Below are 25,095 nucleotides of genomic sequence, written 5' to 3' on the forward strand. Positions count from 1 at the left end.
TCAGGGATTGAACCCAGGCCACGGCAGTGAAAGCGCTGAATCCTAACCTCTGGATGACAAGGGAACTCCCATAAGCCTTTTTAAAAGTGCCTAGTGTGTACCTATGACCATGTCGAGTGCTTCACATATGGTTTTTCTCTTATCCTTTACAGTAGGCATGTGAGGTGCGTGGAGGTGTCTCCATTTTTCACAGACAATAAAGGAGCTAGGATTCTAGTAGACCTTGATTGAAATCGTACTAGTCTCCTCCAAGATCTCACGGTCTTGGAGAGCCTGTTGGGGGCCTGATTCTCACTTGGCTGCTTAACCATGTCACTCGTCAGACTGTTTCTCAGCCTGTAAATGGGCACTCATCCTGCCTGAACCATTTGGCTCTGAGGAAGATGGGTGTGAATATTCTGGTAAAAGGCCAGGGAGGAGTATTATTGTGGTCAAGATTTTCTCTTCTCTTTTGCCTGTTGCTCAGTACTGGTGTGAAGATCAGACTGCCTTTGTGTTGAGCTCACATCCTCTGGGGTTCATCTGGGTTTCCACTGTTGGTGATTGATGGCCGGCAGTGGAAGTTTTGGGTAGGGGTGAATATTAATAGCTGAGTAGACTAGGGTGGATGTGTAAAAAGCTGAGTTTCAGATGTGGCCTTGATGCAAATGTGGCCCAGGTGTCAGAGATGTGGGTAGGCGCAGGGAAGATGCTTGACTCTTAGGGGAGTCCTGCCTCCCCCCGAGTCCGTCTGCCCCCTTCCTTGGCTCTCTGTTCAGGAGGCTGGTGGTAGTGCCCTCTCTCACAAACATTTTGTCTGAGCTGGGGAAACAGACCACATCCCCTTCTCGCTCCTTCCCCCATCCCCCCACCTTTTCCCCTAAGCTTCTCAAACAGCTATTCCTGATTCAACAGGAATCAGTCCCCATTGCTGGGATGCCGGGGGGGGGGGGTGGGGGGGGGTGGGGGGGGTGGGGGGGGTGGGGGGGGTGGGGCCTGGGGTGTCCCCTTACACAGAGCCAGGTGATGCTGCTTTTCTCAGCCATTGAGACTCTGCCTTGTAGACTCTAGGTGCTGCCGAATGGCAATTTCAGAGGGCGGTCTTGCCATGAAGAATAGAGCAGAGCAGAGCTTCTCCCCTCGCCCTTCCCCTGCATGTACATTTTAGTTTCCTAGGGCTGCCAAAACAGAATACTGCCCTAAATTGGATGGTTTAAAACAACGGGAATTTATTCTCTCGCAGCCCTGGGAGGAGGGTCGCACCTCTGGAGGAGGGCCTTTCCTTTCCTCTTCCAGCTTCTGGTACTGTGTGCTTGCTCAGTCACTCAGTCATGTCTAACTGTTTGAGACCCCCTGGACTGTAGCCCACCAGGCTCCTCCGCCCATGGGATTCTCCAGGCAAGGACACTGGATTGTGGGTTGTCATTTCCTCTTCCAGGGGATCTTCCTGGCCCAGTGATTGAACCTGTGTCTCTTGTGTCTCCTGCATTGTCAGGTAGATTCTTTATCACTGTGCCACCTGGAAAGCCCCCAGCTTCTGGTAGCCCCAAGTTTTCCATGGTTTGTGGCAGCATAATTCCAATCTCTGCCTCCATCAGTCTTCCTTCTGTGTCTTTTTTTGAGGACACCGGCCATGTGCTGTTGGATTAGGACCTTAATTCAGCGGGACTTTAACTTGATTTTATCTGCACAGGCCCTATTTCCAAATAGGTCACAGGTATGGGGATTAGGACTTTGACCCGTCTTTTCGGGGTACACAGTTCAAGTGCCTGCAGGGCCTGTCTCTAACCCCTCCTGCACTCGTCCCTGGTTGGTCTGGTACTGGACTTTTCCTTCTGGGTCCCCTCCTGTTTTCTCAACAACTTCCAACTATTCTACCACCTTGCTTATCTCCTGTTATCTTCAATTTCTCCCTCCACTGTATTCTCTCTGTGCCATCAAAACATGCACGTGCTTCTCTCATCTTCATCCTCCCTCTACTCCATCACCCTGTCTTCCCATTTCTCTCCACCTCTTTCTCCAAACCTTCCTCAAAGCATCCTACGTGTTCAGTGTCTTCTTCACCTCCTGCTTCTTCCTCTGCTCCTTTTTGTTGGGCTTCTGCCCTCATTTTCCAGAGAACCCTCTCTCTGGGCCCCAGCAGCCATATCATGCCTGTCGTTCCCTCCCCTGGTGAAGCAGTGTCTTCCCTCAGCTTTTTTTTTTTTTTTTAACTTTGTTTGTTTATTTTGGCTGCGCTGGGTCTCCTTTGCTGCATGAGCGTTCTCTAGTTGTGAGGCCTTTTCTTCATTCTGGTGCTTCTTCATTGTGGTGGCTTCTCTGGTGGAGTATGGGCTCTAGGCTCGGGCTTCAGGAGTTGTGGCACACGGGTTTAGATGCCCCATGGCATGTGGACTCATCCTGGACCAGGGAATCAAACCATGTCCCCCACACTGGCAGGCAGATTCCTAACCACTGGACCATCAGGGAGGTCCCTTCCCACAGCTTTGAGCTAAAGCACTCCTGGTTTCCTTCCCTCTTCTCTGGCCACGCCATCTCAGTCTCCTTTGAAGGCTTTCCCTCCTTTACCTGGCCATGAAATCAAATTGGGTGTTCCCTGGGGTCTGTTCTAGGCTGTTGTCTCTTCTCACTCACCCTCTCTTTGGATGATCTTGGCCACCCCAGGCTTCAGTTACTACCTAATGAAGACAACTCACAACTTGACGACTCCAGCCAGGACCTCTCTGCACTCTAGATTTCTAAGCGACTCTAAGAAACATCTTGTTTGGCCTGATATCTCAAAGTTCCATTTAAAACTGAACTTGTGATCAGCTCCTCTTCCTCCAAAAAACCCCTATCATTGCTGTATTATGTCTTAAGTTCTCTTGCTATCCCAGAAATCCAGGAGACATCCTTGATAGATAGCCTCACTCTTTGTCATTCCATCTGCCATGTCACCAAAAGTCCTGTTGAGTAGCCCCATAAAGATCCTTCCCTTCTTTCCATTGCTGTTACTGCCATCTTGGTCCTAGCTCCCATCATCTAATGTCTTGACTCTTAAGGGAGCCTCTAACTGGTCCCAGTAGCCTTGCCCCTAGGCCTGCTGTTTGGTCTGACAAACTCTAATCTGTTGTCCACACTGTGGATCTATTTAGTTTGGATGATGTTATCCCACTGCATAAAACCCTTTACTCTCTCTTTTTTTAATTTATTCGAGTATGGTTAGTTGATTTACAGTGTTGTGTGAATTTCTGCTGTACAGCAAAGTGATTCAGTTATGCATATTATATATACAGACATATGTTCTTTTTCATTATTGTTTATCAAAGGATATTGAATATTGTTCCCTGTGCTATACACTAAGACCTTGTTTTTATCCATTCTACAGGTAATTGTTTGCATCTGCTAATCCCAACTCCCAATCCATCCCTTCCCCTGCCCCTCTTCCCCTTAGCAGCCACAGATCTGTTCTCTGTTTCATATATAAGTTCATTTGTCATGTTTTAGATTCCACACAAAAATGATATCACATGGTATTTGTCTTTCAGACTTACTTCACTTAGTATGATAATCTCTAGGTTCATCCGTGTTGCTGCAGATGGCATTATTTCGTTCTTTTTCATGGGTGAGTGATAGTCCTTTGTATATATGTACCATATCTTCTTTATCCGTTCCTCTGTCCTTGGATGTTTAGGTTGCTTCCATGTCTTGGTTGTTGTGAACAGTGCTGCTATGAACGTAGGGATGAGTGTATATTTTTAAAAAAATTTATTTTATACTGGAAGATAGTTGATTAACAGTGTTAATTGTGTGTTAGTTGCATGTATCTTTTTGAATTATAGTTTTCTCTGAGTGTATGTCCTGGAGTGGGATTGCTGGATCACATGGAAACTGTTTTTAGTTGTTTGAGGAACCGCAGTATTCTTCTCCATAGTGGCCGCACCCATTTAAATTCCCGCCAACAGTGTAGGAGGGTTCCCTTTTCTCCACATCCTCTCCAGCATTTATTTGTAGACTTTTTAATGAGGGCCATTCTGACCAGTGTGAGATGGTACCTCATTGTAGTTTTGATTTCTCTAGTATTTAGCACTGATGAGCCTCTTTTTGTGTGTCTGTTGGCCATCTAAGTCTTCTTTGGAGAAATGTCTATTTAGGTCTTCTGCCCGATTTTTTGATTGGGTTGTTTTTTGTTATTGAGTTGTATTGGCTGTTTGTATATTTTGAAAGTGAGACGCTTGTCTTTTGCATTGTTTGCAAATGTTTTCTCCCCTTCTAAGATTATCTTTTCCTTTTGTTTACAGTTTCTTTTGCTGTGCAAAAGCTTGTGAGTTTGATTTAGATCCCATTTGTTTGTTTTTATTTCTGTTGCCCAAGACTGACCTAAGAGAATGTTGGTTCGATTTATGTCATTTATGTTAGTGAATATTTTGCCTGTGATCTCTTGTAGGAATTTTATGGTGTCATATCTTAATGTTGAAGCCTTTAAGCCATTGTGAGTTTATTTTTGTGTATGGTATGAGGCTGTGTTCTGACTTCATTGATTTATATGCAGCTTTTCGACTTTCCCAATGCCACTTGCTGAAGAGACTGTCTTTTCCCCATTGTATACTCTCGCTTCTGTCGAAGATTAATTGACTGTAGGTATGTGGGTAAAGAGCAGGGCATGGCAACCCACTCCAGTATTCTTGCCTGGAGAATCCCCACGGACAGAGGAGCCTGGCGGGCTAGAGTCCACAGGGTCGCAGAGAGTCAGACATGACTGAGCGACTAAGCACACACAGCACGTGTGGGTAAAAACCCTTTACCCTTCTTGTAAAGGGAGAAGTCCTTCACTGGGTCCACAAGACCCCATGCGTTCTGTCCCCACCCGCTGCTCAGTCTCACCTCACACCTGGGTCCCTCTGCCCTTGCCATGACACCATTCTTTCTTTCACTTTCCTAGGCCTGCAGACCTCACGCAGGCTTCTCCTGACTCTGCTGTTAGTGGACACACAATGCTGGTGATTGTTATTATGTCTTCCTGATGAATTGACCCTTTTATCATTACGATATATGCCTTTTTATCTTTGATAATGCTTTCTATCTTGAAGTTTACTTTGTCCGGTATTAATATAGCCACTCTAGCCCTCTTCTGTTCATCGTTTGCATGTTGCTCATCTTTTTCCATGTGTTTACTGCCACCTTATCTGTCTTAATATATTTAAGGTGCAGCATTTGGCAGGGTTTTGTTTCCTTATCCATCCTGACAATCTTTGCCTTTTAATTGGAATCATAGCCTGTTAACATTTCATTAGCATTTAATGTAATTATTGATATGTTTGGGTTTATTTGCCATTTTACTTCTGGATTATTAAACTCTGTTGAAAAATAATTTAAATTCACCTATCGACATTTTAGCTTACCGCTTCACATTTTATTTTGTAACGATTGCTCTAGGAATTACAGTATACATCTCATAACTCTGCAGGGTCTTTGTAGAGTTAATATTGTATCACTTCCTGCAGAATGTCAGCCTTGCTGTTGTAAGAGTCCTCCTCTTAACTTGGTTAATGCCTATTTTGCATTCCGAGGCGAAATGCAAAGGTGGTTTCTTCAGGGAATTCTTTTCTAGCTTTTCAGATGAGGGTAAGCCCCTATCCAGTGTGTGCTGAGCAGGTAGTGCTTCTCCTTGGGGCCTTTATCACAGTTGCAGTTTGCTCACTATGGAATCCCCAGTACTGAGCACACTACTGTATACTTCAGTGATTAAATGTAGGGCAGCCCTGGGTTGTGGTTCGAAGAAGGCAAAAGATTGTGTAATATTCTCCAGGGGATAGGAATGGCATTAGGCAAGGCTTACAGGTGGAGAAGGAAATGGCAACCCACTCCAGTGTTCTTGCCTGGGGAATCCCAGGGACAGGGGAGCCTGGTGGGCTGCCGTCTATGGGGTCGCACAGAGTCGGACACGACTGAAGCAGCAGCAGCAGCAGAGGTGGAAAAGACAATATGTATGGCAAGGGATATAATAGTCAAGTAGATTACATGAAAGTTAAAATATGAAGAAAAAGCTCTAATTTTTTTTTAATACCAGTAACCACCATTTACAGAGCACTAAATATGGGACCAGGTACTGTGCTAAACTCTGCATTTTATTTTATGTAACCTCAGCCCTGTGCGTTATTGTTATCTTACTTTGATTGAAGCTACTGAGGTGCAGAGAGGTCAGTTTATCTTGTTCTCTGTGATAGATAAGGGCTCTGCATTCAAACTCAGACCTCTGTGATTCAACAGTCGGAAGGGAAACGGGACTGGGCAGCGGAGCTCGATTGTTAGAGGCGTCTGACGCCCATCCTGAGGGGCTGTGTGTTTGAGTCCTGGCTGGAGTTAGGTGCAGAGAAGGCCCACAGATGTTACTGAGAAACTATAGAGGGTGGTGCCAGATGCTTCCATTCTTTAGCTTCTTCTGAGGGGGAGGAAAAGGAAAGCCTCTGAGGCTGTTGAAAAAGGGGAGTGCAGAAAAGGCAGCCTGTTTCAGAAAGATTCATCCGGGGCCTTTGGGCAGGCTGAGCTCAGGCAAGGTCTGGACCTGGCCGGGGATGGGAGGCATGAGGCGTGAGAGCAGCAGCCTGGCCTGCTGTGCCAGTGACCGCAGTTAGAGAGACGGCTGTGTTCTTGTAAAGGAAGGACTAGATGTGAGATGTGTTTTGGTAGAAGTGTACCTCGAACTGGCTAATACGAGGTGTGAGGAGAGAAAGATTTTTCCCTCATCTCTTGGGTCATCTGTATCTGCTAACAACAGAAAGTGTTGCCTGAAGACTTTTGAATCTGGGCTGTGATGGGTGTTATCATAGCCTTACTTTTCAAATGGCACCTGCAGGCAGAGAATGCTCTTCTGGGAGAGAGGCGGACAAAGGTAGGAACAATAACCAAAAAGGTATTTAAAAAAATATTTGGTATCTGTAGTTGTAGATCTTTAGTGGATCTTTAGTTGCAGCATATGGGCTCTAGTTTCCTGAGCAGGGATCAAACCCAGGCCCCCTGCTTCGGGGGCTCAAAGTCTTAGCGGCTGGACCACTCCAGGGAAGTCCCATAAAGCTGTTTTTAAAAATTTTGTTTGTTTGAAGTAAGACCCTGGCTAAGCACAACCTGTTTGACTAGTGCACAGAGGCACATTTTTCTACTTCTGTGGCATTGTCATCCGTGGTGGCATTTCATTGACAGTCATTGAGTTAGTTTGTTAGATGTGAGTAGGTGATGGAGGCAATCGCTTGTCGCTGCATATGTTCTGTGCTGTGGATGAGAAGTCTGGAGGAGGTTAACTGTGTGTGCACATCTGTGTGTGTGCATTTATTATCTGCTTTTATGATGGTCATTGAAAAGTGTGCTAAACTGACTTTTCCCCCCTTTGAGTGAGAAAGAACTTAGCCAATTTCCAAACTAGACTCAAAATGTATTCACTTTCCTGATGAAACACTTACTGAGATTAAAAGATTAGTCTGAAAGTGATCCAAAAAATAACATCATTCTCTGAAGTTCAAGATAAATGCCCATGATTTATGGGTGCATTTGTAGTTCACCCAAAGTATTGAAGGTCTGATTTTTTTTTTATCAGTGTCAAATACAAAACTGCACAGTGAATGCTGGCCTTCTGTGTGAACATGGGCCAGTTTCTAGGCTTTTGTTTCTATTTGTGTCTGGGTACCTATCTCCTGGCGGTAGCGGTGGCGGCGGCAAGAGCAATTACCCAAGGCCCAAGGTAAGAGAAATCCAAGTAAGACGGTAAGTGTTGCGAGAGGGCATCAGAGGGCAGACACACTAAAACTAAAACAACAGAAAACTAGCTAATCTGATCACACGGACCACAGCCTTGTCTATCTCAATGAAACTAAGCCATGCCGTGTGGGGCCACCCAAGACGGATGGGTCATGGTGGAGAGGTCTGACAGATTGTGGTCCACTGGAGAAGGGCATGGCAAACCACTTCAGTATTCTTGCCTTGAGAACCCCATGAACAGTATGAAAAGGCAAAAGGATAGGACACTGAAAGATGAACTCCCCAGGTCAGTAGGTGCCCAATATGCTAATGGAGATCAGTGGAGAAATAACTCCAGAAAGAATGATGGGATGGAGCCAAAGCAAAAACGATACCCAACTGTGGATGTGATTGGTGATAGACGCAAAGTCCGATGCTGTAAAGAGCAATATTGCATAGGAACCTGGAATGTTAGGTCCATGAATCAAGGCAAACTGGAAGTGGTCAAACAGGAGATGGCAAGAGTGAACGTTGACATTCTAGGAATCAGCGAACTAAGATGGACTGGAATGGGTGAATTTAACTCAGATGACCATTATATCTACTACTGTGGGCAAGAATCCCTTAGAAGAAATGGAGTAGCCATCATGGTCAACAGAAGAATCCGAAATGCAGTACTTGGATGCAGTCTCAAAAACGACAGAATGACCTCTGTTCGCTTCCAAGGCAAACCGTTCAATATCACAGTAATCCAAGTCTATGCCCCGACTAGTAACACCGAAGAAGCTGAAGTTGAACGATTCTATGAAGACCTACAAGACCTTCTAGAACTAACACCCAAAAAAGATGTCCTTTTCATTATAGGGGACTGGAATGCAAAAGTAGGAAGTCAAGAAACACCTGGCGTAACAGGCAGGTTTGGCCTTGGAGTACAGAATGAAGCAGGGCAAAGGCTAATAGAGTTTTGCCACGAGAACGCACTGGTAATAGCAAACACCCTATTCCAACAACACAAGAGAAGACTCTACATGTGGACATCACCAGATGGTCAACACCGAAATCAGATTGATTATATTCTTTGTAGCCAAAGATGGAGAAGCTGTATACAGTCAGCAAAAACAAGACCGGGAGCAGACTGTGGCTCAGATCATGAACTCCTTATTGCCAAATTCAGACTTAAATTGAAGAAAGTAGGGAAAACCACTAGACCATTCAGGTATGACCTAGATCAAATCCCTTATGAGTATACAGTGGAAGTGACAAATAGATTTAAGGGACTAGACCTGATAGACAGAATACCTGATGAACTATGGACAGAGGTTCGTGACATTGTACAGGAGACAGGGATCAAGAAAATCCCCATGGAAAAGAAATGCAAAAAAGCAAAATGGCTGTCTGAGGAGGCCTTACAGATAGCTGGGAAGAGAAGAGAAGCGAAAAGCAAAGGAGAAAAGGAAAGATATTCTCATCGGAATGCAGAGTTCCAAAGAATAGCAAGGAGAGATAAGAAAGCCTTCCTCAGCGATCAGTGCAAACAAATAGAGGAAAACAACAGATTGGGAAAGACTAGAGACCGCTTCAAGAAAATTAGAGATACCAAGGGAACATTTCACGCAAAGATAGGCTCGATAAAGGACAGAAATGGTATGGACCTAACAGAAGCAGAAGATATTAAGAAGAGGTGGCAAGAATACACAGAAGAACTGTACAAAAAAGATCTTCACGACACAGATAATCACGATGGTGTGATCACTCACCTAGAGCCAGACATCTTGGAATGTGAAGTCAAGTGGGCCTTAGAAAGCATCACTACGAACAAAGCTAGTGGAGGTGATGGAATTCCAGTTGAGCTATTTCAAATCCTCAAAGGTGATGCTGTGAAAGTGCTGCACTCAATATGCCAGCAAATTTGGAAAACTCAGCAGTGGCCACAGGACTGGAAGAGGTCAGTCTTCGTTCCAATCCCAAAGAAAGGCAATGCCAAAGAATGCTCAAACTACCGCACAATTGCACTCACCTCACACGCTAGTAAAGTAATGCTCAAAATTCTCCAAGCCAGGCTTCAGCAATACGTGAACGGTGAACTTCCAGATGTTCAAGCTGGTTTTAGAAAAGGCAGAGGAACCAGAGATCAAATTGCCAATATCCGCTGGATCATCGAAAAAACAAGAGAGTTCCAGAAAAACATCTATTTCTGCTTTATTGACTATGCCAAAGCCTTTGACTGTGTGGATCACAATAAACTGTGGGAAATTCTGAAAGAGATGGGAATACCAGACCATCTGACCTGTCTCTTGAGAAACCTGTATGCAGGTCAGGAAGCAACAGTTAGAACTGGACATGGAACAACAGACTGGTTCCAAATAGGAAAAGGAGTACGTCAAGGCTGTATATTGTCACCCTGCTTATTTAACTTATATGCAGAGTCCATCATGAGAAACGCTGGGCTGGAAGAAACACAAGCTGGAATCAGGATTGCCGGGAGAAATATCAATAACCTCAGATATGCGGATGACACCACCCTTATGGCAGAAAGTGAAGAAGAACTAAAGAGCCTCTTGATGAAGGTGAAGGAGGAGAGTGAAAAAGTTGGCTTAAAGCTCAACGTTCAGAAAACTAACATCATGGCATCTGGTCCCATCACTCCATGGGAAATAGATGGGGAAACAGTGGAAACAGTGTCAGACTTTACTTTTTTGGGCTCCAGAATCACTGCTGATGGTGACTGCAGCCATGAAATTAAAAGACGCTTACTACTTGGAAGGAAGGTTATGGCCAACCTAGATAGCATGTTTAAAAGCAGAGACATTACTTTGCCAACAAAAGTCCGTCTAGTCAAGACTATGGTTTTTCCAGTGGTCATGTATGGATGTGAGAGTTGGACGGTGAAGAAAGCTGAGCACCGCAGAATTGATGCTTTTGAACTGTGGTGTTGGAGAAGACTCTTGAGAGTTTCTTGGACTGCAAGGAGATCCAATAAATCCATCCTAAAAGAGATCAATCCTGGGTGTTCATTGGAAGGTCTGATGTTGAAGCTGAAGCTCCAATACTTTGGCCACCTCATGCGAAGGGTTGACTCATTGGAAAAGACCCTAATGCTGGGTAGGATTGGGGGCGGGAGGAGAAGGGGACGACAGAGGATGAGATGGTTGGATGGCATCACCGACTCGATGAACATGGGTTTGGGTAGACTCCGGGAGTTGGTGATGGACAGAGAGCCCTGGCGTGCTGCAATTCATGGGGTCGCAGAGAGTCGGACACGACTGAGCGACTGATCTGAACTGAACCTATCTCCCTAAAATTTCTTTAAGCCTTATCATTTTATTTAGTTTAAAATTTAGATATAATTTATTTTTATGGTATTATGGTATTAGATGTTGACTACACATTCTTTTCTATGTACACATAGAACAATGTGACATTCTTGAAAACCTCTGCCTCTCATTTTAAAAAATTCATTTTTAATTGTAGGATAATTGCTCTTCAGTATTGTGTGAGTTTCTGCCATATATCAACATGAAATCAGCCACAGGTATACTGTATATCCCCTCCTTCTTGTACCTCCCTCCCATGTCCCATCCCATCTCACTCATTTTTAATGCAAAAATAAATACCCACTTTATGATAAAAAGGAAATAAAAATTTCCAAGCAAGCAGAACTTGAATTTCATTTCAGCCTATCGAAGGCTTATCATTTTAGATGAAGTCAGTGATGAGGTGGATGAGTCTTCCTTTCTCCATGTTGAGGTTACCTTTGGACCAGTTCTGTTTTAAAGATGGTTTCTGTTGAAGCCATCTGCAGCCTGGCCTGGTGCACCCCTGCTCTAGGTTACCAGGCTGGACTGTAAGTACGTGTTCTCAGCTAGTGTTTTTTCCCGGCTGAGTAGATATTAGGGCTCACGCATGTATGTACAGTGTTTTGCCTCTGCTGCTGCTCTTCAGTCGCTCAGTCATGTCTGACTCTTTGCGACCCCATGGACTGCAGCATGGCAGGCTTCCCTGTCCTTCACCGTCTCCTGGAGTTTGCTCAAACTCATGTCCATCAAGTCGGTTTTGCCATCCAACCATCTCATCCTCTGTCGTCCCCTTCTCCTCCTGTCCTCAATCTTTCCCAGCATCAGGGTCTTTTCCAATGAATTGGTTCTTCACACCAGGTGGCCAAAGTATTGGCGTTTCAGCTTCAACATCAGTCCTTCTAGTGAATATTCAGGGTTGGTTTCCTTTAGGATTGACTGATTTGATCTCCTTGCTGTCCAAGGGACACTCAAGAATCTGCTGCAGCACTACAGTTCATGATAAAAACATTTAAAACTCAGAGTTCATGGTTGGCACTTTATTTTTTATCCCCCACATTGTATAGTGGGAAAATTTAACCTCCAGTAGAGCTGGCTCATTGGAAAAGACCCTGATGCTGGGAAAGATCGAAGGCAAAAGGGGAAGGAGGTGACAGAGGATGAGATGGTTAGGCATCATCACCGATTCAGTGGACATGAATTTGAGCAAACTTTGGGAGATAGTGGAGGACAGAGGAGTCTGGTGTGCTGCAGTCCATGGGGTCGCAAAGTCATTCACAACTTAGCAACTGAACAACAACAGCAAGAATTCTTTTACTGAAAATGGTTTGCCACTAAGACCCTGATTAGTGGTTGGGTGTGTCCTCAAGTGCTGGGGGCTTTAGTTGTCTCCGCTTTGCAAATAGGCAAAGCAGTAGCTGGTGGTTCTGTTTTTTTTTTTTTTTTTTTTTTGAGAATTGTTGGCTGGGTGCAGTAAAACAAGTTTCAATCTCTGTAAGGACCATGGTAAGGACTTTGGCAGTTATCCTCTTTTATTTAGAGAAATCTTTGAAGAGGGTCAAGGCTAGTGCAAGAGGAAGCTATTTGTGTCCCCTGGCTTGGGGATTTTAGAGGCATGCTGTTTTAAAATCTGGACTCTCTCCCTTCTATTTTTACTTGATTAGATTTGGCAAACGTCTTCAGAGCAAAGTGTCATAGAAGTTTGTAGTTTGAATTCGTATAACACATGGTACATCTTGTTCTGAATCTCTCAGTGCTGCCCTAAGGCCACTAAGTATCCAGGTCCTACCTCATTTTCCCAAATTGGGTTCTTCATGCATCCTGGGGTCAGAGAGAATGTTTTTCCTTTAAAGGGGGTATGTTGCTGCGTTACTGAAGTTTGAGAAACGCTGTACAAACAATGATAGTAAACACTCTGAAATTCGAATCTTACTCTGAACTGGTTGTTTGGATTCCTGCCATCAATTTTCACCTTTCAGAAACTTTAGGAGAAAAAGCATCATGGAGCATGTTCTGGTTGTGACATTGTGGTTTTTACCCATTTCCCTTAGTTTCTCTAGGAAAGTGACCTAAAGTTTTGTGTGACTAAACTGTAACGGAAGTGCCCACCAGGCTTCTGTTTTAGCTAGCTCTGTGTGCTTCCTGATACAACTGAGTACTCTGCAGCCCTGGGGTTTTTACTCATGGGTCTATGAGAAGTAAAGGAGTGAAAGAGAAACCTTCCTGACTGGTCTTCGTGTGTGTGTGTGTGTGTGTGTGTGTGTGTGTGTGTGTGTGTGTGTGTGTGTGTGTGTGTGTGTGTGTGTGTGTGTGTGTGTGTGTGTGTGTGTGTGTGTGTGTGTGTGTGTGTGTGTGTGTGTGTGTGTGTGTGTGTGTGTGTGTGTGTGTGTGTGTGTGTGTGTGTGTGTAGCTTTGTGTGTATGCTTTTGCAGTAGGATGGGTGTCTGGCAGAGAATTTGGACCAGGGATCTCCTGCTCCTGAACTAAGAGGGAGCACCCAGGTTCTTCCCGGTGGTTGAGTGCAGCCCTGTTGCTGGACATGGGCGGCCCTGGTTTTCTAGAAAGCCATGAACTCCAAATCTTTACATCTGGTTCTCAAAGTGTGGTCCCTGGATCTGCATGACTGATCTAGGAAGCTGTTAGAAATTCAGATTCTTGGGCACCGCCTCCCTCCGCAACCCCCCTCCCCTCCCTTCCCCCACCTCCTGAATTGGAGAGTCTCAGGGAGGGGCCCAGGCAATGGCTGTTCTTTAACAAATGGTTCATCAGAATTCTGATGCTTGCAAAAGTTTGAGAACCATTCACTGCTCAAGGCCAGGGTCCTTTTAATTTCTAAAGCAAAACCTTTTGCATTTCTTAGTGCTTGACTGGAGCTTCAGGTTATCACTTCCCTGAAGCAGAAATGGGACACAAAAACAGCAGTAATACTGATTGCTGGCCATTCACAGCGGTTGGGAACATGGATTCTTTCGAGTTCTAAACCACAATATGATCTTTGTTATTTCCTCAGCTGGGATATGGAGGTAATAGTAGTGGAAACCATACTATTATCCCTGTTTCACAATTGAGGAAACTCAGGCCCAGAAACAGTTCCAAAGCTTGCTTTGAGTCACTTTTCTTTTTCAGGTTTATATATATTTTTTAAAATTAAAATTTAATTTTGTGTTGGTTTCTGCCATACGTCAACATGAATCAGCTCTAGGTATGCGTATGTCCTCTCACTCTTGAATCTCTTTCCACCTCCCACCCCACACACCCCTTTAGGTTTTCACAGAGCATTGGATTGAGTCACTCTTAAATGGAGTTGGAGGTTCAAATTCAGACAGTCTGAAGGCAGAGCCTGGGCTCTCCCTTCCCTCTTGTGTGCGTTTCCATTCGGTCATCCTTACCCTGAGGTCAGCACGGCCTTCACCTGTAACACCGCTAGGGGCCACGGGGGGCTGCTGTGGCTGGAGTTGGACGTCCAGTTGTCAATCTTGTAGTGTTGTAGCAGGAGCGGGGCCTGTGTGAAACTCCGTGTTTCTGAAATCTGGATTCCTCTTTTCAGAGGCAGGGCTTTAAAAGCTAAAAGCAGTCCCTCTCAGTACACTTCGGTTTTCAGCCGGGCGCTGTGGCACTCTGGAGGCAGGTGTTGGCTGTCGCTGTGATGCGGAGGTCATTGCCATTTAGTGGGTGGGGCCAGGTGTCCTCACTGTGGACAGTCAGGCTCAGTGAAGAATTGTCCTTCACCCCACTGGACTCTCAGATTACCCACAAACCTTCAAAGTCGCTTTCCCAGGTGGAAATCTACATATGATCTTTTTTTGCTTGATTATAATACACATTCCCCTTGCGTGCCTGTGTGCTTAGTTGCTTCAGTCGTGTCCGACTCTTTGCAACCCCATGGACTGTAGCACACCAGGCTGCTCTGTCCAAGGGATTCTCCAGGCAAGAATACTGGAGTGGGTTGCCATTTCCTCCTCCAGGGGCTCTATATACACTCAGTATATACCGAATCTCTGAGGAATATAACTATTGCATTTTTAATATATTGGGAGAAGAGTTTATTTTGTTAGTTTGAAACTTTTACCAGGTATTTTTTCCATTTCAGAAAGTTGATGCCATGCTGTTCCTGATAATTTGAGATGGCAGTGCAGTCCACCTGTATCAGTCTGCATTTTGTGGTGCCTGCATTAGGGTGATTCTGGATATAGGAACAAACATTTACTAACTCTTCATGTCTCCTAAGGCTCACTTCTCCAAATGAACTGCCTGGAGAATCTGTGAAGTTGATTGAGGCAGGGCCCAGGTGAAGCCAGCACAGTGGCCCATGGGCCACACTTCTTGGGTGGTGAAGGTCCAGTGGCGCATGCCTCAGGATTTTCTTTTCAAGTACCTATGTTGTTATAACTTACTTTCATTAAAAACATTTTTTTTAGAGTGAGGGCATTGCATTGATTAAAAAAAATGTTAAGTTATTGTCTATGAATTTCATTTCATACTTGGGGGAAAAGGGCATTTAAAACTACTTGCCTGTAGAATAGTGCCTTGGGCTTGATGGGGAGAAGCCACTGCTCTGGAAGCTGAAGTGATTCTAGTCATAAACCCAAACAGAATTAGGGACCCCAAGTTCATGGGGTAGTGAGTCACAGTGTGCTATATTATATTAATTGTTCAAAACAGGTTATCATACACTTATTTATTCTTTCAACAGATCTGTATCGAGTGCCTTTGTGTGCTCTGTGCCAGACACTGCTCTGGGTTCTTGGCATAATTCTTTGATTCTTTGGCATGATTATATATGAACAACATAAAGACCCCTGTCCTCACAGATCTTACCTGCTGGTGGGGGTGACAGACAGGACAGGGATTTTAGGTGGTAAGTGCTGTGGACTGTTGGAAGATTAGGAGTGCTAGGGTGAAGGGAATGGGGTGAGCACTTCTAATTTCAAATAGAGTCATCACATTTCTCATGGAGAACATGACTTAAGGTGATCGGGGAGTTGGCCACGTGGAAACCAGGGGAAAGAGACAGAGGGGGAAGACCCAGGGAGAAGAGACAGCGCAAGGCCCTGAGGCTGGAGACTGTCCAGTGGCAGGCTTGAGGAGCTGGCCGGCGATGGGAGGGTGGGTAGATGTGTGGCTGGAGAGGAGTGTGCAAGGAGAAGGGTGACCAGGGATGAAGTCTGAGAGGTGTCCGGGACTTGTAGCACCTCATGGGGCCCCTTCTCCCATTCTGAGGTGCAGAGTTATCGCAGATTTTGAGGAGGGTCACCATTGCACTCAAGTTTTGCAAAGCTCCCAGTGGCTGCTATGTTGAATGTGGCCTTCAGGGAACAAGAGTAGAAGCAAGGAGGCTAGTTAGGAGCCACTGTAGCATTCAGGCCTGAGGTGATGGTGCCCCTGACCCTGGGGGAGGCATCGATGTTGGTGAGGAGTGGCCAGATTCTGGACGCATTTTTGTGAAATTCTGAGCATAGGATTGGAAAATTCTCAGCACTCATGCTTCCCGGCAGTACCTGTATGGATCTGAGTTTGAGGAAAATCTGATGTGGCTGACAGACGTGTTACCATGGTTCCATGTTCTTCCTTCTGGGGATTATGTGTGTATGTGTATGAGAGAGAGAGAGACAGACAGACATGGCTGTCCAGGCCAGTGGTTAGCAGTCAGTCACAACAGGCAGCTAGCCGAGCAGGGGTTTGTTGATGTTCAGTCTCTTTGCAATCCCATGGGCTGCAGCACGGCAGGCTTCCCTGTCCTTCATCATCTCCTGGAGTTTGCTCAGATTCATGTCCATTGAGTCGGGGTTAGTTTAGAATAGAAAGCGAAGTGGCACTAAATGGAGCTAGTTGGTCCTGAAAGCCTCACATGTTTCCTCTTAATTAAGCCAGGACGTATCTTTCGTGAAAACGTATGCTATTACTCAATTAGTGTTTTTTGTGTTACTCTGATGGTAAAGCAAAGGTAAGAATTCAATTTCCTTGTCCTGTTCACCTCACGACCCGATGCGTCCCCCTTCTTCCTTAGACTGCAGAAATTCCATTAGCATGCTTGCTTTATTTCAGTTGACTGACACCTTTCTGACTTAAAATTTGCATTATGTAGTTTTGCCCTAGATTTCCAAATGATTAATTTGGAAATGCAGGAGCAGTTTAAGATGTCTTCTGATACGAACATGCAATTCATTTTCTGTGCGGATCCCAATTCCAGCGACCTTTGTGCTGGAAGGAAACTTGATTACCCGAGAGCTCAGTTTCCTCTGGTGGGGTCTTCTGAAAGCCCACCAAAACTGGGGCTGGCCGAGGTATTAGAGCTCACACAGTTAAGTCAGATGACATGGCAGGACTCCAGGAGACCCCAGTTCTCACCCGAGGTGACCATACAGGAGCTGTTTGTCACTAATGATTTTGACCTAAGGCTTCCTGCCTAATCATAGCAGTGATTTGATCAGTTTTGTTGTTTGTTTTAATTTTACACATGCAACAGTTATTTGGGAAGAATTAAGTGTATATTCTCATTCTTGGGCTGTGGCTACCATTAACCCGGCTGGCACTTAAACCATTTCTTGGCTTGAAGTGAGAGGAGCAAAAGGTAGCTTCATTTACTCCATCTTTTCTCTTTTATTCTTTCAAGTCTGTATCGGGAACTCCGATTTAGTTCGGTAACAGTGATATGGGGAAGGGAAGGCCGTCTTTTTTTTTTTTTTTTTTAATGCCTTGGGCTATTTTTGATGTGTTGTGACCTTGGTAAGGAAAGTTTTCCTATGTCTATCTCGTAGGAGATGTTTTTAAGAAGGGTAAGAATTGTGGCTGTGTATTTTTTGACCACATTTTCATGTGGCATGTGTACTATGGTGCATAGTGTCATGGAAATTTCTCTTCCTAGTTTAGGATTGAAAAGATGGCCTTTCGGTGCTGGCTTTGTCCAGTTATTGTACTAGCTTAGCCTCACTCTACTCATCTCTAAAATGGGCGTGAAGACACACGCCTCCCATCCACCTCAGATTTGATAAAGATGAAGTGAACCAAAATATATGAAAGAACTTGGCAAGCTCTAAACTTTCCTTCAGTTGCAGGACTGTGGTGGTGTGTGGTTAGCACAAGTCTTGTGCCTCGGAACCCTTCATTTCTGTCTTGAACTCACTATGGAGTGTTGGGTACTTGAGTTAGCCAGTTTTCTGGAATACTGAGCAGATATGCATAGGGGCTGGCAAGGGATGGGGAGTCAGACTGTGGGCTTTCTAGAAGCAGTTCTAGTTTAGAGTCTTATGATTTTATGTTTATGGGAGAGGGGTTGCTTTGTTTTTCTTTCTCCAATTTGTTGGTGAAAAATTTTTATCTGCAGGCAGGAGTTGTTAACATTTTGCCACCTTTGCTTTCTCTCTCTCTGCACATTTATGTATTGATTTTTAGACCCCTACTTCTGCTTTCCTTGGTGAGCGTTCCGCAGCTCTCTTCTACAGAGTATCGTGAAGTTTGTTGTTCCTCAGGCTGCAGGAGACTGGCTTCAGTTGGAGCTTTTACATCCTTGGGACTGATCAGTACCTTTTCTCCAACAGGATGAACTTACCGCAGTGAACGTAAAGCAAGGCTTCAACAATCAGCCAGCCTTTACTGGAGATGAACACGGCTCAGCTAGAAATATTGTAATTAACCCATCAAAGGTAATGCTCATTGTTTCCTAAAACTTCTGAAATATGTGCGTGAGACCCTTGGTAACTAATGTTGCTACATTTGTGTTATTTAAGCCATGATCCACATTCACGGTTCCCCCAGGTATCCTTTATGGTGTCCTGCCCCAGGGTCCCATCAGGGATCACGCTTTGCTTTTGGCTGGCATGTCTCCTAACCCTATTTTAATCCAGTTCAGTACTGCTCTCCAGATTCCCTCACTGAGTCCAGTTATTTCTCTTATTGTCTAGTACTGTAGTCTAGATTTGTTTGATTATTTCCTCATGACAAGATTCAGGTTATATATTTTTGGTAAGAAGACTACATTGCATATCAGGAGATGTGCGGTGTTAGTTTGTTGATTATTGGTTATACTGTTTGATCACTTAAGGTAGTGTCTGCCATCTCTTTCCATTGCAAAAGTTGTCATCTTTTCCTCATAGGAATCTCCACAGGGTGCTGCTTTGACACCATATGAATATCCTATTCTGCAATAAAATTTTATGCTATGATTTTAGCATCAATCGATGATTCCTGCCAAATGATTTATTTTGCTGATGGTTGCAAAAGCAAAAATGCTGGTTTTGTAGTTGTTATTCCTTGTATGTTTAATAGTTGGCATTCTTTTGTAAAGGACACTGCCTTTTAAGGGGTTCACTTTGAACCCCTGAACTCTTTTTAAAATCACTTGTATTATCTTCAGTTTTCTTTTTGATGCTCATATTGTCTCACATTTGGCCAGTGGGGGCAACTTTAACCTAGTTTTTGGGCCTTTTTGACATATCTCTGTCATGTCATCATTTCCTCTCTTTTGACACAATAACACTGTCCAGGGCCATCTTGTTCTTTTCCTGCCCCAGCCCAGATCTTGGTGCCTGGGTTGCTCAAGGCTACTAGTGTTGCAACGTCTAGGGCCTTTCAATGGACAGAGATGACAGATATATTTAGACTTCTTTCCTTCTTCCTTCTCTCCCTCTTTCCTTTCCATCTGTCCATTCTAACTCAGGTACCACAGAATTTTTCCCTTACTTGTCCCCTTTCCATCACTGTATCTCCTTTCTCTCAAAGTGAGAACCCTAGATCTCAGCAATATTGACATGTTTATTCATTTACTCTATCTTACAATATACATAAAAAAAGTGAAGTCGCTCGCTCAGTCGTGTCCGACTCTTTGCGACCCCATGGACTGTAGCCTACCACACTCCTCCGTCCATGGGATTTTTCAGGCAAGAATACTGGAGTGGGTTGCCATTTCCTTCTCCAGAGCATCTTCCTGACCCAGGGATCGAACCCGGGTCTCCCACATTGTAGGCAGACACTTTACCGTCTGAGCCACCAGGGAAGTCCTCACTGAGTCCAGTTATACATAAAAAGTTCCAGAGTAAATTATACCAGTGTAATTCCAACAGCAATATTAATTTATAAAGTCTACAATTCCTCTACCATGCTTTTTGTCTTTAGACTAACTTTAAGTTAAAGTTCATTTTCATTAAGAAAATGTAGTCAGTGTTGTGTTAAAAATTTTTCTTGAAGTTTTTTTCTGTGTAATTATGTTAACAATTAGATATATAGATAAGTTTATCTATTTCTGTTTGTATTCTTTTAAGGTTTGGTTTTTCATCCTTTCTGAGTTATTTCTGTTTTCAAATATTGAAATACTTTTACTCATTAAGTTGAAAAAGCATACATTCAGATAAAAAGAAATCAAGCATACAGATGAATTTCTATTCTTGTTTTGTTTTAACCAGAGATAAGCATTGTTAAAAATTTGTGTATTATTTCAGATCTCTTTATATGCACACATGTATACACAAGCATATGTAATTTGCTAAACTGGGAACTGAAATATTCAGTAGGAAAGGCTGTTCACTTCAATGTGATTTGTAATAGCAAAAGTTTGAAACACTCTAAATGTCCATCAACAGGGACTTGATTAGATACAATGTGGGTCTCCACACAGTACCTTATCATGTGTCTGTGAAAATGAATGCTGCTGCTGCTAAGTCGCCTCAGTCGTGTCCGACTCTGTGCGACCCAGAGACGGCAGCCCACCAGGCTCCCCCATCCCTGGGATTCTCCAGGCAACAATACTAGAGTGGGTTGCCATTTCCTTCTCCAGTGCATGAAAGTGAAAAGTGAAAGTGAAGTTGCTCAGTTGTGTCCGACTCTTTGTGACCCCATGGACTGCAGCCTACCAGGCTCCTCTGTCCATGGGATTTTCCAGGCAAGAGTACTGGAGTGAAAATGAATGAGGACACTCCATATGCAAATATGGAAGGAAGGTTCTCAGATTTACTCAGTGTACATAATGAGGTATAGATAAGAGAAAAATGTATTTGTGTTTGTGTATATTCACACATGAAGAAACACTGGAAAGACATAAGAAACTAATCAAGGTGGTTACTTGGAGGCAGGCGTTGGGAGCTGGGAGTGAGGCTCTTAACTTTTTTTTGATTTTGGAATAATGTGAATATATTGCTGTTAGAATAAAATTAAATGTATGGTCATGTTTTTATTTATTCATTTATTTTTGAGTTCTGTCATGCATTTTCTCTGAGCTTATTTTTTGGGAAGTTTGACTTCGCTTACAGTTATTAAATTGCTCATGAAGTTTGTTAGGAAGTAAAACATATATACAGTCCCTGTGTTCCATTGCTATTATTAAATACATAGAAAAGAGTATAATTGCAAGAGATTACCTAGACTTTTTTTAAATATAATTTTTGCAAAGCTCTTTAATGATTGGCTTGGTTTAATTGAATAGTCTCTTCAGATCACTGTGGATATTCTTGATAGTTCTCAGACTAGTTTAAAATTGTTTTATGCTTTTATTTTGATTAAAATGCTCATACATAATTGCAAATAAGGAATCTTTTAAATATAAAACAATCTACATAGGTAGACGTTTCGTGTCATTGGTGCAAAGACCAAATACCGTTTGAGAAACTTGCTTGTTTTCAAACAACTGTTTTTTGCTGAATTTTTGCATTTAATTTATTCTCTGGATATTCTGCACACTTTGCTTAAAAAATAAAACCATACTATGAATTTGTTTAAGAAAAATAAAGTTCAGACTTCTTTTTTTTCTAATTACTATAATTTTTATTGCCATAGTACATCAACTTAGCAAAACAAACTTTTTCATTGTAGATCAATCTCAAAGAACAGGCGATGCCAGTTCACATTAGAAAAGTTGTACCAGTTATTCACCCTGGTAGATAGACTTGGCTAATTGTTTCCAACTGTGCTCCAGTCTATAGATGAATGGTTCATCGAGTTGTGAGCATTAACCAAGGCAGTGATTCTTAATCCTGCTGCAGCATGGTAGGCATTTTGTTTTAATCATGGTTGCCGCTGTCTGCTAACTTTATTGAAGGTATTTATTAGAAATTGTTGTCCACATCCTGGTACTAAAGAATTTTCAGAGGACACAATGTGATGCTGTGATAGGATTCTTGGAAATTCCAACAGGTTTTTCCGTGGATTCATTGAGTTTTTCGATATTACTCAGTCCCCTCCCCTCTTGTCCCTGTCTCTTTCTTTTGTCCTCTTTAAGCGTGGTTAATTTGAAAATGCTAGTCATTCACAGAAGCTCCCTTTGCTACTTTGTTCCATTCAGAGCAAGTAACATTAGCTTTCTCTTTAAATGCCTGTACTCATGAAATTGGCAGCTCGATCAAAAACGTTGAATATTTAATTTAATTGAACCTTTTGTAATTTGCCATTTAAATAAATTAGATTTCTCTAGACTTTTTTTTTTAAAGGCACTGAGTGTAAATACAGAGTTTCCTTTCCAAAAATACATGCTATTAAGATAAAACAAGGAAAAGAATGATTATTGTGTGATTACTAGGTTCTGCTGTTGTATGCAGTACCTCACAGGAAAAAGATTCTCTCCAAACGGGTATGTATTATGAAAAAGACATAGAGCTGAAGATTAAAACAGAACCCCTTCTCTTGAAATTTATTCAGTATGTAATTAATTTTATCTTACAGAGATTTTCAAAGGTGCTTTTTTTTCCCCTTGAACTGCTTGTGAGTAGTGAAACAAAGGTGCTCTGGGAATTTCTGCATTATGTTAGTGTAAGGAAATTACATCTCTTGGCTTCAAGGTCTCAAATTCCTCTTTTATTTTCTGATGGGCTCTTTGAAGATTTTCACTTAATACAAATAAAATACTAATATGTACATTACTAACATTCTTGCTTTTTGTCTTTAAACTTTTTCCTTTTTTCCCTTCCACAGATCGGAGCTTATTTTAGCAGCATATTAGCTGAGAAACTAAAGCTTAACACTTTCCAGGACACCGGAAAGAAGAAACCACAAGTTAATGCTAAAGATAATTATTGGCTGGTTACCGCTCGATCCCAGAGTGCGATTCATAGCTGGTTCTCTGACTTAGCAGGAAATAAACCACTTGCTTTTTTGGCAAAAAAGGTATTTAAGTATTTCTTCGTTGTTTTCCTTGTGGCCTTATAGAAATGAAACTATTTGGGATAACGTTGAAGTGTGTATTTCTTTTTCCCAGTTCTCTCCACAACTCAAAGTTTCAGTGGCAGGTGTGTGCTGCTCATAGGCTGTTGGCCCTTCATTTTGGTGGCATGTGATGCCAGGGACATCTGGAGACCTGAACATGCCACACAGGAAGCTGTTGATATGGTAGACAGGGTTTTAAAATCAAGAACAGGCAGTGAGACTTCATTTATTCCTGTTACATTCTTGGTTTTCTTAGGCCATGGTGTCCAAAATGCATGGAATAGAAATCCTTGCTTTAATGTTATTTCCTTGTCTTGAAAAGCGTCCATCCAAATTTTTAACCCAAGTCTCTTTCTGAACAAGTGAGATAAAAGATAGTGATTCTGTGTGTGCATGAAAAACATCTTTGAAAAAGTTTCAGAACAAAATGGGGCAGTTTTATTCATAGTTCCCAGGTTTTTGGAGGAGGGGGGAGTGGAGGGAGGGAAGGGAAGTTTCTTTTAGGATCTTTGCCTTTGATCATTTTCCTCAAATGGGAAATACTGCACACATTCAGCAATCTTATAGTCCCAATAATATAAAATGTCCTTTGAAATTTAGATGAGAGCCAGAAACTTCCCTCTTAGTCTTGATCTCTGACTTCTTACATACCTTTCAAATAATTCCCAGGTCTTTCTCATCTCCCCTGAAACCCTTTAGTTTCAGGAGAGCCCATCTTCCATTCTTAAATTTTCACGAATGGCTTGGTGCAGGCTCAGGTGAGAGGAGAGCTCCTTTGTGTATTTACTTGTTTGTTTTCTAAAGTAACTCTTTGAAAATAGTGCCTGTAGCTCCCATTGGCTTCATTTTGCCCTAGTGTGAGAGCATCATGTTGCCTTTCATAGATGCTAGTGCTTAAAGGCAACTGAAGTCCTTGCAAAGCACAATCATCAGCATAACCCCCTCTTGCTACTCAGGGAGCGCCTCTGTCTCAACACAGGCTGAACCACATAGCATTTCTTTTCCACTGTTCAACATTTACCACGTGGGCCCACAGGGGCCTGTGAATTGTATCTGAAGGCCACAGAAGTCAAAGGCCATCCTTCAATACTTGATGTATTTCTACCAATAGTTCATACCCTCCATGTGGGTTAGTACCTTCCACTCCTATGTAGCCAGCCTGATGTCTTTCTTTTTAGGTTTGCCTTTTTTGTAAGCTTTTAGAATGCATTTTTTGGGGATATTTCCTGCAGGCAAATACTGGTGAGGAATTGACACCCTTGCTTTAGGGGTGTAATGGCCTCTCATCTTTATGGAGGGTGATGAATTGTGGTGCAGTGTATTAGCCACTGTTCTTCTCTCTTTATTAGGAGCTGCCTCTGGCCAAGTCAGGTGTCCCTCAGGTAAGCCCTGACATTAATTCTCTTTGCAAAGTTAAAATATATTTTCTTTGTAAAACCATTGAATATACTTTGACTTATTCATTTCTTGGGCATTTCAAGAGCCATTCCTTCCCATCCCTTCCTCAGCATTTCATCCTCCTGAGATGGTGATGGTTCTGTAGAATTGGGTAGAAAATGGCATTCTCCACATGTTCTTTCATATTAGGAAGTTTAAATACATCTTGTTTAATTTCTGATATTTATCTGTGAGTTGACTTGGTACAGAAGACCTTCATTTTCCTGTTAAGATCCTGAGTCATATTCCAGCCCTGATCTAGAGTTCAAAATAGTTTCCTTCCTGTATGGGACGGGATCAAGTTTCCAGACCTGGTTTTCTGCTTCTGTAAAGCTCCACAGCACCTCAGGTGTTTAGCCTCAGAGAGGTCAACAATGACCTACAGAAGGCCTCTTAATTCAATCATGGTCATAGCTAGATTTGGAAAAGGAGACCTCTTGCTTCTGGGGATATCCTTCTAACTCTTGGAACAGCTCACTAGGAATGATGTGTTTTACTTCTGGTGACTTTGATTGCTGTGGTCTCAGGAATTTCTGTTTGCCTCTATCAC

The 25,095-nt window shown here is 43.0% G+C and overlaps 1 protein-coding gene across 27 annotated transcripts in view; it reads left to right on the top strand.

Annotated features, from left to right (window-relative positions):
- The window catches only part of MED12L (mediator complex subunit 12L), a 364,359-nt gene that overhangs the window by 23,801 nt on the left and 315,463 nt on the right, over positions 1-25,095 (top strand). For 17 of the 27 annotated variants that reach the window (XR_014076862.1, XR_014076863.1, XR_014076864.1 and 14 more), the window contains exons 3-4: positions 18,521-18,625; positions 22,878-23,069. Coding sequence is in view for 22 of the 27 variants with exons in the window: in XM_081570465.1 (XP_081426591.1) it covers positions 18,521-18,625; positions 22,878-23,069 (297 nt within the window). In the remaining 5 variants the exon portion in view is untranslated. Of the gene's footprint in view, positions 1-18,520; positions 18,626-22,877; positions 23,070-24,457; positions 24,491-25,095 lie in introns of all 27 variants that reach the window. The other 10 variants (XR_014076860.1, XR_014076861.1, XM_081570462.1 and 7 more) reach the window with 2 other exon arrangements.

The sequence above is a fragment of the Giraffa tippelskirchi genome, chromosome 2 (genome assembly GCF_054371585.1).
Source record: "Giraffa tippelskirchi isolate mGirTip1 chromosome 2, T2T-mGirTip1v1.2.pri, whole genome shotgun sequence".
NCBI lineage: Eukaryota > Metazoa > Chordata > Mammalia > Artiodactyla > Giraffidae > Giraffa > Giraffa tippelskirchi.